Source organism: Mirounga leonina, unplaced genomic scaffold (genome assembly GCF_011800145.1).
Source record: "Mirounga leonina isolate KUSES-001 unplaced genomic scaffold, KU_Mleo_1.0 Mir_200, whole genome shotgun sequence".
In the NCBI taxonomy this organism is placed as follows: Eukaryota; Metazoa; Chordata; class Mammalia; order Carnivora; family Phocidae; genus Mirounga; species Mirounga leonina.
The window spans coordinates 22,566,057-22,579,762 of NW_023270503.1; the positions used below are offsets into that span (position 1 = coordinate 22,566,057).

Genomic DNA, 13,706 nt, shown 5'->3' on the forward strand with positions numbered 1-13,706 from the left:
GGGCCCAGCCTTTTCTCCCATGATCCCCCTTCCGCCCCCTCCCCCCAGCCCATTCCAGCTGCTCCAGCCCCTGTCCTGACATTCTTGATTTGGGAACTGATTGGCCTGCCCTCACTTGGCAGTCTCTCATCCTGTGGCTAAGTCCAAGGCTTCGCTTCCCCATATGAAATTCTCTGAGGAGAAATCCTGTGGTTAAGTTTAGATTTGTCTTGCTGACTTAGAAGGGAAGTGAGATGACACTTTGGAAGTGAGGAGATGTTGAACAGGGAAGCGTCTGCTGAGTTCTGCTGATGCCGTCGGTTTCTTCCCATCGAACCAGGTGTGCCATCTGTTCCTATCACACTTCTCTCTTGGCCACAGGTGCTGAGTGTTGCTTCTCATACTTGGGCTTGTGCCTAGTGAGACTCGTTTCTGTTCCAAGGCTCTCTGTGGACTTAGTAGCATTCAGCATTGCAAGACGGTTGCGTGGGGGCGTGTGTTGGATGTGTGGGTTTTAAAAATGTCTGCAGCTCATCTAAGTTCTTAGCGTTTTTCAAAGCTAGATCATTCTGTGTTGCACATTCTGTCCTTTTGACCTGTTGCTCCCTTCTGTCAGTGGATTATTTATAAATAAGTATTTTACTTCATATTTCTATTTTATATATTACTGGTTTAGCTAGTGGGTTTTTTTTTTATTATTATTATTCAGAGGCTTTTATGAAGTTGATGTCCACATACAAATTTACGTGATGAGTCCTCCACTGCTCTGTTCCGCACTCAGCCTTTGGCCCGGTCACTTCCATCCTATCTGCCAATGGATTATTTATAAACAAGTTTATTGCATCTTGATAAAAAAGAACATTGTTCTATGGATTCTTTTGGCTGTTCCTAGAGGCCACAGGAAGGAATCCTAATGTGAAAGACTGAGAATCACTTGTGTTTGGGCCTTATTTCAGTGGTATTACTGTTAATGAACACTTAAATGAAATTAGATTGCCTATTCTCCAAATGCTAAATGGCTGATCTTGTTTATAATGTACCACACTGGGTTCACCTCCAATTCTCAGTGATGTTTTTGTCCGTTAAGAAATGTGCCGGTTCTTCCAAGTTGATGTGGCGTAGTTAACATATTTGGAAGCATTTTCAAAGCATTCCCGGAATTGTCTCTTATCACAATCCTTTGAGCTGGATTAGTTCTGTTACCTTCATTTCATGTTCCTGGGGAGAGAAGCAGCACCTAGGGAGGTCATGTAATTTTTCCTAACATTGTACAGCAAATCAGTGTCAGGCCATGTCAGCTCTGCATTTTTCACCTCTAGTCTGCTGCGCAGCACTAAGTGGAGCTGAATGCCATTCACCAAGGAAACGTGCTCTCCCAAATTTTCTTTTTTTTTTTCTTTTAAAGATTTTTTATTTATTTATCTGAGAGAGAGCATGGGAGACAGAGAGCATGAGAGGGGGAGGATCAGAGGGAGAAGCAGACTCCCCGCTGAGCAGGGAGCCCGATGCGGGACTCGATCCCGGGACTCCAGGATCATGACCTGAGCCGAAGGCAATTGCTTAACCAACTGAGCCACCCAGGCGCCCCTCTACCAAATTTTCTTAACAGAGTATTTATTTTGGTAATGAAAGAATCAGGAAAGCTTTACACTTTAAATTTTTCTTCAATAGTTCGGTTCACAGAAAAAGCTGCATGAAATGTTTCAGCTTCTGTTGACCCTTCCCTATTTGTTTATATTGAAAACAAATAGTTACTAACAATAAAGGTGCAGATATTCCCCCTTCACTGTACATACCTTTGACAGGTAGAAGACTCCAGTGTCCATTTAGGATGTTGCAGTTAAAGTTGAAATATGAGATACTGTATGAAGTATGAAATAGCAAATACGAACCATGCAGACACTAGTTGACTCTTAAAATATCCCTTTTCTTCTCAAACATGGAATATCCTTTCATAGCCTGGGAATATGTGTTTACCAAATTTTAAATACGTGGGTCTCTCCTTTTTTTCTTTTTTTAAATCATTTTATTAATGGATAACTTGGATATAGTAGTTGAACTATATGATAACGCCAACATTTGATTGGTCTTGACCTACGAAAATGGTGATTTTAATATGTAACGTTATTTAGGTTATAAACATACTGTAGTAGACCTAGCACTCAACCCAACAGCATCACCAATAACTTAGAACTAACCTGTGTATGCTTCTTTGCTGTCCCTTAGACCTGTTGTCCCCCCACTCAGAGGATGATAATAAGTAGCTGTTGGAAATTGTATGTTATCATTCCCTTGTTTAGTATTTCTATGCCCAAACAATGTACTGGTTTAGGTATGCTTGTTTTTGCACTTTATAAAAATGGTGTCAGAATGTATGTAGGTCACGTAGGCCACGTTGCTTTTTTTACATTATACATCTAAAATGTATTTATTTATATGGTGGGTGTAACTATAGTGCTTTCATTTTTAGTGCTATGTGATGATGTGTTGTGTGATATACAACAGTTTGTTTGCTCATTATCTTGTTGGTGGACATTTAGGTTATGGCCAGTCTTTGGATTAGAAGTAAGGCTGCTGCTATAATCCATCTATATGCAGAGTCTATTTTTTCCTTGATTGTTTTATATAGAAGCTAAAAAAATACATTTCCATTGGTCTTTGACTTTTATGTTTAGATAAAAACGTACAAGAATTGGCACAATCTTTAGTCTTTTATAAAATTTTCTTTTTTAAGAAAAGGAATTGACTTTAAAAGTGAGGCCCGTTTATGACTTGAAATGTAGAGGGTTCTACAGCCTTCCTGAGACATTTTCATGTAGTCATTTATAAGACGACATAAATGTCACAGTCACGTCATCTTCACAGCTGCAATTCTGAATGGGTCTCCATAGTCAACTTCATAGGCATTAAAAAAATCTTTAGTTGTTCTCAAAATGGTCTCACTTTAGCATCATCATTTGCAGAGGAAAACAATCCCTTCCTAAGTTAAAAGTTTGGGCCCTGAAGACTCATTTGTGAATGCCATTTAAAATTTATTTTTAATTAAGCGTATTTAATGTTGGTAAGAGGTGCCAGACATTCAGCGCTCTGGAGACTCCAGGCATCCATATATCTACAGAACAAGTCTGGCTCAGACAGTAAAGGTACATTCTCCTTCCTGCTGTGTTCCTGTCTGTGTCTGGAGAGAGGAATTGCCCCAGTGAGACGAATCACAGTCTTTGGGCCCCACTCATTACCAAGCGTGCATCTAACCAGCAGAGGGGCCACTGGTAACCATAGTTTGACATTCAGGTTAGTTCTTGCCAGTTCATTTTACCCCATCTAGTAAATTGCCATCAGTGTTAATGACTCTGGGCTTCTATCAGCCTGGTTTAATTTAAGCTTAGGAACCCAGTGCCAAAAGCATTCTCCATTCCCTCCATTGGCCACCCCAAGAGATTCCTGCTTTTCCCTGTGAGGAAGTTGGATTTAATCGGTCTTTTCCTTGTGCCTTTTTTTAAAATCAGTATTTTGAGGCTATAACTAGAGACAGGAAACTTCTACTTTTGGTGTTAGTATGAGAAAGTGACTGAATCAAATTAGAGATCTTACAAAAGACAAGAGAAAATCTCTGTGGGGTAGTTTGTGCTGGGTCCTGAGCTATTAAAATAATGTTATAGTCTGGCTCCGATAAATGTGCTACTAATGTTAAGTCCATTCATAATTGGTTAACTTGGCTGCTTCATCGCTCCAGATCATAATGGTTAGTTTGAAACAAACGAATACATTTCTTGACCTGATAGTAAATGTCTCACTCCTTCACAAAAGAGACTACGGGTCATTTGGATGCCAGGGCATTCGTTTTGCCGCTGGGTTTATGACTGCATTTAAGAGATGACTTGCATCTTGAAGGTTGAGAGAAATTTGGGTCATTAAGGATATTCCTAAGCTGTCTTTCTCATCTAACTTGTAGCAATATAGCAAGAGTGAGGAGCAGATTCTCAAGGTTTGTGAATTCTGCTTTGATATTACCATTTCTAACCTCATATGATGGACGAGGTGAAGCATAGCAGTGCTTGTTAGGCAGAAGACCGATCTGCTGGGTCTTACCTTCAGTTTGGTAGCTTCCATTTATTTTAGAATGCTAAATGATTTATAAATCCTTGTACTTGGCATCCTAACAAATTTATCTGAGTTTCACTGACCTATCTAGAAGTGACCTTGGTTTTTATCTAGGCTGAGCAGTTAATTCAACTAGTTAAAGCATGCTGCCGTTGAAGTCATGGGGGCGATTTGGATCCCTCTGTAAATCTGTTGTTGTCATTCTATTCCAGAGCTAAAAGTACACACCTGGCTGGAGCCAGCCCTCTTATAGGTCACTGTCACAAAGGACTGAGGAAGGGTGTCAGTGGTGTGGAAGGCAGCTATGCTCACCACTATACCACCAACGCTGTCAGTGGTGTGGGATACCCACCCAGTTATCACTGTTGGGGAAGATCTTCCAAGCCCAGTTCTGTTCATTAGACTAACATCTGTGAGGAAGTGCTAATTATTTACCAGGCCCAAGAGAAGCTGCATTTTATTTTTATTTTTATCTTCTCATTTTTTAAAATTTATTTTTTTTAAAGATTTTTACAAATTTATTTATTTGACAGAGAGAGACACAGCGAGAGAGGGAACACAAGCAGGGGGAGTGGGAGAGGGAGAAGCAGGCTTCCCGCCGAGCAGGGAGCCCAACGAGGGGCTTGATCCCAGGACCCTGGGATTGTGACCTGAGCTGAAGGCAGATGCTTAACGACTGAGCCACCCAGGTGCCCCGAGAAGCTGCAATTTATTTTCATGTTCGAGACCTAACTAAAATAAGTGAAATGCTTTTAGGCTTATTAGAGATTTTTTTCCTTTTAGAGAGTTTTAAATGGTAGTTTCCATAGGAATTCTTTGTCTTAAAGATTTGATTTATTTATTTGAGAAAGAGTGAGAGAGAGATCATGAGCAGGAGGAAAGGGTAGAGGGAGAAGCAGACTCCCCACCGAGCAGGGAGCCCGATGTGGGGCTCGATCCCAGAACCCTGGGATCATGACCTGAGCCAAAGGCAGCCGCTTAACGACTGAGCCACCCAGGTGCCCCTCCATAAGAATTTTTTGTATTTAACCTTTTGCTTAAGGCAGAATAAGGTAAATACTTGAGGTTTGATGTGTGTTTAGGTCAGTATCCTTCCCCTCCTCACCATGGTTTTGCCCAGGTTTTCAAGGCAGGGAGGCAGTTTATTAGCATTTGGAGGAGAAGCAGATTTGTGGGGCTTTTGCCTCTCACCCTAGGATGGTGTAGAGTAAGTATGAGTGTGGCAGATTGGAAGTTCCTTGATCCACAGGATAAAGCTTTGTTTTGTGGAGGTGGTCTCAAGAGAGCACGACCAGCATCTGTATCTGAATGGACTACAGCATCAAGGTAGAAGCCCTCTCTTCCGCTGGGAGGAAAACTCTTGGTAACAAAACCTCTGGACTGTGTTTCCTTGTCTTCCACAGGTGAGTGTGGTGCAGGATTCCGTCAACATTTCCGGCCAGAACACCATGAATATGGTGAAGGTCCCTGAGTGCCGGCTGGCCGATGAGCTGGGAGGACTGTGGGAGAACTCCCGGTTCACAGACTGCTGTCTGTGCGTTGCTGGCCAGGAGTTCCAGGCGCACAAAGCTATCTTGGCAGGTTGGTCTTTATTCACAGGAAGCTTTAGTTCTGGTGAAAAAGGAAAAACAGTGGCTACATAATCACCTTTTGAATAACATCAGCTCTTTGAACTGGTGCACAAAAAACTGCAACTGAATTTACTTTTTTTTATGGTGGGGACATCCGTCGTCATAACCAAAAATCCTACTCTCTATAAAATACTGGTGTTTCTGTTTTTCCTCTGTCTAGGGGACTTAGGCCACCATTGTCAAGCAATAGATGATGATGTGTATTAAATGCCTTTGCACCTAGAGGGTAGATGTCAAAACACTGGTTAAGAGCAGGTATTAGCCCCTAGACAGGGACTTGGGATGTAATGGAGAAGATTCTGGACTTGGGACTAAACCACCATCTAGCTAAGTCCCCCAGTCCTGGAGTGTTAGCCCTTCCTTCAGTACAGACATACTAGAAGAATGAGAATTTGCTAGTGATGTGGAGGATTAGGTCTGGCTCTAATAATAGGCCGTTGTCCTTACGACCAGAAAGACTGACAAAGAGCAGGAGCTGATAAGGCAGGACTGACTACTTCCCATGAAGATGTAGCAGTCAGCCACAGACTTCTGTTCCGACCGCAAGATATAAGAGGAAATTGCGTGAACTTTCAGGCAACAAATTTCTTACCAAGACTCTCAGCTCTGTCATTCTAAAATACACACCTGGCAAAACCTCAGTCTGGCTCAATCTAACCGTCTTCCTGTTCCTGCTCTCAACTAGGTGTTACTGTCTATTGCCAAAGGAAGTCATCTACTCTTAGGTTAGTGTCTCCACGCTCAGCCAGGCTCTTGGCACTGCCAAGAACTCTTCTACAGATACATAGTTAGCTCCCTTTCTTTTTCCTTAACAACAGATACTTCAGACTGTTTACCAATCTCCTTTGATCTCCCGACTCGTAAAAGAGTTGCTTGCTACTTCTTCTGAGAGAAAATTGAGGCCCTTCTCCCTCAGCTCTTGCCTGTCGCCTTACGTGAATTTTCCCTGCATTCTCCGTGGAGGAGGTGTTCTTCCTCGTGTCCAGAGCAGGCTGTCTCTTCGGCTTCTGTTTGGTATCACATGCCGCCTTCTCAGAAGCCTTACTCTGCCAGTTATACCCTTGTTGTCTGGTATCTCCACCATCTCTCTTTCTCCGATTGCCTGTTTACCCTCAGCCTGGAAACTGGCTCAGCCGTCTCTCTCTAGTTATTCATTCATATTCATTTTCTCTGTCTGTCTCTCTCCTTCTCTCTCTCCCTTTCTCTTTAAATAGAGCTAAGTTTCTTGAGTTAGCACATTTATGTCTCTACTTCTTTCCTCCCACTTATCCTCAATTCACCTCCATGCCACGAAAGCAGTTTTTGAAAGTTCTGTGACCTGCTAATTCCTGAATTTGAGGGATTCCTTAGTTCATATATTATTTGACTTCTTTCTTCTGGTTTTCTCCTGGTGCTCTGGCTACTTCTGATGTGTGGCCTCCCTCTTCTTCACACGTCCCTGTCAACACAGGTGACCCTAAGGGTCTGCCTCAGTTCTTTTTTCCTCTGCTTATTTCCCCCAGGTGATTTTATTTATTCTCATAACAGCACTTTGTGTCTAGCCACTGAAGACCCTCTAAGCACACCGGTGCTTTGGACCCTTCCCTTTTTTTTAAAAGCCTCCAGTCCTTTTAGTCTTCAGCTTCTGTGATGTACTTATTTTAGTACCTTATAACTGATAAGCCTTCTGAGATAAGAGCAGTGAGAATTAATGTCCCTTTGGAATAGGTTAAAGTATTGAGTCTCAGAGGGTTAAGTGATTTGCCCAAGATAATGTGGTTAGAAAATGACAGATCCAAAATTAATCCTTTCTGACATAAACTATAGGCCGAAGTTCAGGTTACCTGTTAGCTCAGAGTCCTACTATATATTCCATCTGGTGCTCCTCTCTCAGGTGGAAATTTGGTAGTCTCCGCCTTCATCAAAACCTCTGATTTATTGGACAACATGATAAAATTTGAGATTTTTAGGCCTTTTATTACTTTCATGGTTGAAATTAAGTTGACTTACTTTTCTGTGTTCATTAGACCACAATGGGCATGGCTTAGAACACCATTTCTCAACCTTTTTTCATTATCTCCACTCCCCCAAGGAAAAAAATCAAATGATTCCTAATGGGAGACATTAAATACTAAGGATTAAGATTTTGTCAGGAAAGGTTGAGCTTTGAAGGACCACAAATGGTTGTCATACCTTAGATTTTTTTTTGCCTCTTTGGGGTGTTATCTCTATTGTGAGTGCATGGCTTGAAAGAACAGACCACCTGCTATAAACAAGCATGCACTTCATCTAGTTAATGGATGCCATTGAGCCCTGTTCTTGGCCTCCTTGCCGTGTGGCCCCTAGAAGTGGAGAAAGTTGGTGGTGTTGTTCTAGGCAAAAATCTGGGTGTTAGGACACCCTGCTTATTATTAGACCATGAAGGATCTTCCATTTGAACCCCCAGATCTACCCAGAGGAGATCATTGTCATCCAACATAGGTCATTTGAATAATTTCGTTCAAATATGAATGGTTGGAATGGAGCTAATGAGAAATTATTTTGAAAGTACTGATCTCTTTTTTCCCCTCTGTCGTATTATTCACTTCTTGGTGTAATGTAAGAAGAGACGAATTTTATTATTCCTATATAATTTGAGGCTAAGACCCTTTCCTGTAGCAATGGGACAGGAAAGAAAGTGATCTCCTCTTCATAACGGAAGAACCAAGAGGTTTCAGTGTGATAACCTTATCTATCTGTTTCCCTTTCACTTTATAGCTCGTTCTCCAGTTTTTAGTGCCATGTTTGAACATGAAATGGAGGAGAGCAAAAAGGTATGTGACAGAATGAAGATAATGTCTTTTTAGCTAGGTGACTGGATCCAGATGATTTCCCACTTTGACACCCGATTTATTTTTCCAGTCGTGTTATTAAAATGGAGTACCATTCTATGAACAGACACTTTCTGAGAGCAGGGAGAGGTGGTCCGGAAGCATTCTAGGTAACGCGGACTCACTCTATCCCAGGTAGATCATCCAGTTTTGGGTGAGGGTCTTAGACATGTGTTTCTACTCAGGCAAAAAAACACCAAAAAAATCAAAGATATAGTTGTCTTGCTCTTATATTTGAGAAGATAAAGGTGGTGCATATGATGGGAGAGAAGGCTGTTCTAATGAAATAGGACAAAGAGAGAGTTCCCATCCATGTTAGGTTTTAGACGATACAAGCCTTTCTCTCACCAGAGCTTAAAATCATGAAAATTGTTTAGGGATTTTGTTCTGTTGGAATGTTTCTCATTTTCAGTTTTTCTGGCATAGAATCGGGTTGAAATCAATGATGTGGAGCCTGAAGTTTTTAAGGAAATGATGTGCTTCATTTACACGGGAAAGGCTCCGAACCTCGACAAAATGGCTGATGATTTGTTGGCAGCTGCTGACAAGGTGAGATAAGACTAGAAAAAGAATCACAAGAGGAAGGAGTGTTTGTGACCTCTTTAGTTTCATGACTGGGCCTCTGTCTTACATAGTAGGTAAGATGAGCATGTATCTTAGTGTGGCCAGGACAATCCTGGATTACAATTATTGATAGCATACTTTTTATTTTCCAAAGTGTCCTGCTTTGAATGAAGTAATTTACATGGTCCCCCTAATTATAGAAAAAAAGGTTAAGTTTGATGTTTACCTCCCTTCTCTTCCCCATCTCACATGTAAGCACAGTGATACTAAAGATTCAGGTAATACTAACATTTGGCTTTATAATTTACAAAGTGTTTTTGAGTTCATTAACTTTTTCTTTCTAAATAGTGAGGGATTTTATTTATTTTTTTAAAGTTTTTCCTTTAATTCCTGTTAGTTAACATACAGTGTTATATCAGTTTCATGTGTACAATATAGTGATTGAAAAATCCCATACATCCTGCGGTTCATCATGGGACAAGAGCACTCCTTAATCTCCATCACCTGTTTCACCCTTCCCCCCACCCACCTCCCCTTGAGTTCATGAACTTATGTTTAAATTTGTCAATAAGAGAATAATCTTTTACTAGTGTTGTCGTTAGCATTTTCAACTTTTACTTAAGTAGCTATTGAAATATACTGCATTCAGAATTACAAGATGATCAGTAACTCTTTGGGAAAAAAGAAATACTACTGCAATAAATGCGTACGTTGATCATAAGACCCATTTCGATTTGAGAAATGTTAAAGTGTGAAAATTAAAGTATGGATCTTAGAATCAAGGAAATAGAGCAAGGACCAAAAACAGTAGGCCAGTGATTCCCAAAAGAAGTTTGGGGGAAAATGTTAATGAAACACTGAGTTTAAACAAGTCAAATTGGGGTTCTTGTGTGTTGCTGTCTTAACTGCAAGATTTCTCAGAATCTTTTTAGTATGTTAATGTGCAGTGTGAGTTTTCTAAAAGAATATGATAGACTGCATTTCTCTAACTTAGTCAACCCTGAAATCCTTTTCCTCAAGAATCACCGCTGGGGATTAGTGTCCCCCAAGACACACCTCGGGAAACTTTCATTATGTAGATATGCCAGAAAGAGCTCAGTAACCTGTCCTCCAAGGCCCTGTGGTCTAAGGAAGCACAAGCTGGGGTGTGGGTAGCTCTTTTTCCTGCAGAAGTTTTTCTTAAAAGCGTTTACACCTGGCCAGCAGTAGAGCCCGCGAGAACGACTGTTCCCTGCTGGAAGGTGTTGCTCCTCTTCCTGCCGTGGTGCTGTGGCCCCCATCTGGGGGCAGAGCTGGCTCAGACCTGGGGGCACTAGAGCCTTCCCAAGATTTCCCTGTAGGAAGAGTCTCCTTCCACCCTTCCTTTGCACCTTGAGAACAGAGGAAGTGCATGTTTTGACAGTGGAGCTTTATCTTTATTGATCAGCTTTTTGGAGTGTTTGTAGAGGATGAGGCACGTAAATCAAACCTCACTGATTAGGTTTGAAAGGATTGAATAGCAGCTGTGTCCTTTCAAGATTTTATGAATCCAGTTAGGCAATGCGAACATTCCCTACCCTCCCAGTCTGGCTCTGCCATTCTGACCACAGGGATCTTGCTTTCCGTGGTGGCAGTAAGAAAATATACGCTGTGAGCTCTGGAGAAGTAGAAGACACAGCTTTTTATAAACATGCATTTATAATGATCCTTGATCCTGCCTCACCTGCCTTCTGATTTTCAGTGAAGTTTATACATGCCAGGTATTTACCTCCCTCATCTTCTAGCTCCCATAAGGATGAGTAGTATCAAAAAGCCCACTTTTCAGACAGAAATACTGAGGCTCAGCGGTATATATTCTCAGGGCCAGGGTTTGACATCTGTGTCATTCGTGGGTTTTAATTCCTGCTCCTCAGCCAGAGAACCTACTGGGGAACCCCCCTATAAGTACACAGAGCATGGGAATCAGCCTGAATTGGCATTCTGTGGGTGGTATTTTCAGTATAGTGTGTTAACTTACAGTTTTAAAAGATAAAGTAGTCGAATCACAGCAGTGCTTTAAATTTATGAATGAGAAGTAAGTGAAGGGTACATTTTCAAATTCCATTCAGAATTTTCTATCAGACAGTCTTTGCTCCAAGCTTATTTGAAAACATTTTTACCTTTACACCTTGTTGTGAGCTTCAGGAAAACAGAATAAGAAATCGTTCATGGAAGGATCTAAACATCTAGAATTTACCCAAGAGGCTGAAACAGCTTCTTCTGAGCTTTTCCAGTCTCCTGGGGACACGTGTAATAAGACCAAAAACAAAACAAAACACGTCGGCCAGGCCTGGGAGACACAATTTCAATCTCCTGGGTAAGTACAGCCATTAGGCAGGTTTTTCAGAAGCATAATTAAGAAAAAAACTTTGTCCCCTGAGGGACAAGAATGGCTACTTTTGTCTAATTATGCAGTAGGGATCAGAACTATTCACGGTAAAAGTCCTTTTAAAAGAATGTATCGAGAAAGAATAAGAGGAATGTTCTGTGCAGCACTGTATAAGGACTGAACATTTGCTCCACCTTTTCCAGCCTTTTAAAACAAAAACGGCAACCTGATTTCTTGCTTGTCTAGTGTCATTCCTGTTTTCCATGGAAACTGTTTTCCAGTTACTCAAATGTAAAAAATTAAAGCTGCCCCAAAAGCAATAAAACTCTTCTTTTGCTGCAGGAGATCATAGTGCCAACAGATATGCCTCCTCACCCAGAACTCATAAAAATGAAATTGTCTTGGTTTGATTGCCGTGATTCAGCCTGAAGGAGTTATTGTGTCACTGAGTTCTGAGGTCCTCAAGATGGGACCGATACGGAGGCTGTGGATACCCTTAAAGCAGACCGTCCTCCTATGAGCTGATTAATGACGTTTTATTTTGTGCCGCCTTTTATCCCTTCCTCCTCCTCACTCCTGAAGTTCCTTAGTAAGTTCATAATCTCATATTTGAGAGCACGTAGTACAGTGGCATCAGAACAGATTAACCAGATCAGATGTGCCCAGTGTTAACCTAGACCTTCATTTCCAGGACATTTATACCCTTTACTTGGAAAATAGGAAGTTTTTAGACCAAAACCGGATCCAGGGTCTCTGCTGCTTTGTTCCTACCCTGAGAATCTTAACCTCAACCCCAGTAAAGAGGACTCCATTTATCCCTTTCTCTTTAAAAGGAGGCTTTTGGTTGGCCCTCATTCAGGACCAGTTAGTGGCGGAGATGCTGGTGAAAGTCACCACGGGGCTCCTTTTTTTTACAGCCCAATGGGCCAGTTGGGATACCTGCCGGGCTGGTGACATTGCTTAAGTAGAAAGGACTGTGCTTCACCCTAGTTTGGCTCTGACTGAAAGGATAGCAGAAATGTGAAAAGTAATGTCCCGTTGGCTTGAAAGCAGGGTTATGCCTCATTGTAAGGGAGGGTAGGTGGTGGTGGTCCAAGAAACACTTGAGTCCCTCTTGGGGCAGGTGACCTGGAGGGTGTGGGTGTATTCCCTGATGGCCGTTTTTCTAGTAGGTGGACTTTAGAACTTGAATGGCAGCCACGCACGTTATTTTCGCGGCCTTCTTTTCAGCCTCGGGGCGCGCTTGTGCTTTATCATTGAGTAGTTCAGTAGCCTTGGCACGCTCTATGCAGTTTTGCTCGGGAATCCAGTTCCACGGCGATCCCGCTGAGGAGCAGAGCTTCGGCGGTGGCAGCCCGGAGGCGCTCCCGCCCTGACCACAGCAGTGCTTGTGTCTTACAGTACGCCCTGGAGCGCTTGAAGGTCATGTGTGAGGACGCCCTGTGCAGTAACCTCTCCGTGGAGAACGCCGCAGAGATCCTCATCCTGGCTGACCTCCACAGCGCCGATCAGTTGAAAACTCAGGCGGTGGATTTCATCAACTAGTGAGTCGGCATCTTCAAAGCTGTTCTTTCAGGAGAGTTGGGCTAGCTAGAGAAAGGAGAGAGACTTTGAATTAGCGAGTAAAGCAGGCAAATGGCTTCGTTAGCCCCTTGTAGTAGTAAGTAGAAGGTTTTCATCTTTCTCTTCAGCTTGACAGGATGGAAGATGTTTTTCTCCTCTCTTGTGGGGCTAATCCGATTGGTGAGCGAGGTGCTTTCCTTCCTCGTGGTGATGGGAAACAATGAAATGATAAGTGGCTGGCCTGGAAAGGCGGTGTGCCCCGAACGGTAGCACCTTCGCTTCCCACTCTTGGGCTTAGACGTGTAGATCTCTGGGAGAACAGAGGTGTGTTTTGTATGAGGTAGTAAAACGTATCTAAGAGCTGATTGTGGAATGGGGAAAAGAGAAGGGATGGCCAGTAGTCGAGGTGGTTAAATACTGTTTGGAAAAGGAAACGTTCATTCCAGTAGATCTGTCCCTTCATCCTAAATGACAGATGACCTACTCCTTTCTGCAGTAATTCTCAGTGGGTCATGTTCTACTCCCTTGCCTGTTGGAGAACAAAAGTAGGGAAATACCCAAAGGGGAGAAGCAGGCCTTAAAAAGCCTTCACAGCAGCAGTTCTGGGCTGAGGCAGGCCTAAAAGGTTGCCGAGTAGATGGGTGAACATAATTCAACACAGAAAATGCCCCC

General features: G+C 42.3%; 1 protein-coding gene across 4 annotated transcripts in view; it reads left to right on the forward strand.

The window, feature by feature from the left end:
• Nucleotides 1-13,706, forward strand: part of SPOP (speckle type BTB/POZ protein) — a 67,131-nt gene that overhangs the window by 52,241 nt on the left and 1,184 nt on the right. For all 4 annotated transcript variants that reach the window (XM_035026895.1, XM_035026893.1, XM_035026897.1 and 1 more), the window contains 4 exons: nt 5,484-5,661; nt 8,448-8,503; nt 8,987-9,109; nt 12,873-13,015. In XM_035026895.1, coding sequence (XP_034882786.1) covers nt 5,484-5,661; nt 8,448-8,503; nt 8,987-9,109; nt 12,873-13,015 — 500 coding nt within the window. The remainder of the gene's footprint in view (nt 1-5,483; nt 5,662-8,447; nt 8,504-8,986; nt 9,110-12,872; nt 13,016-13,706) is intronic.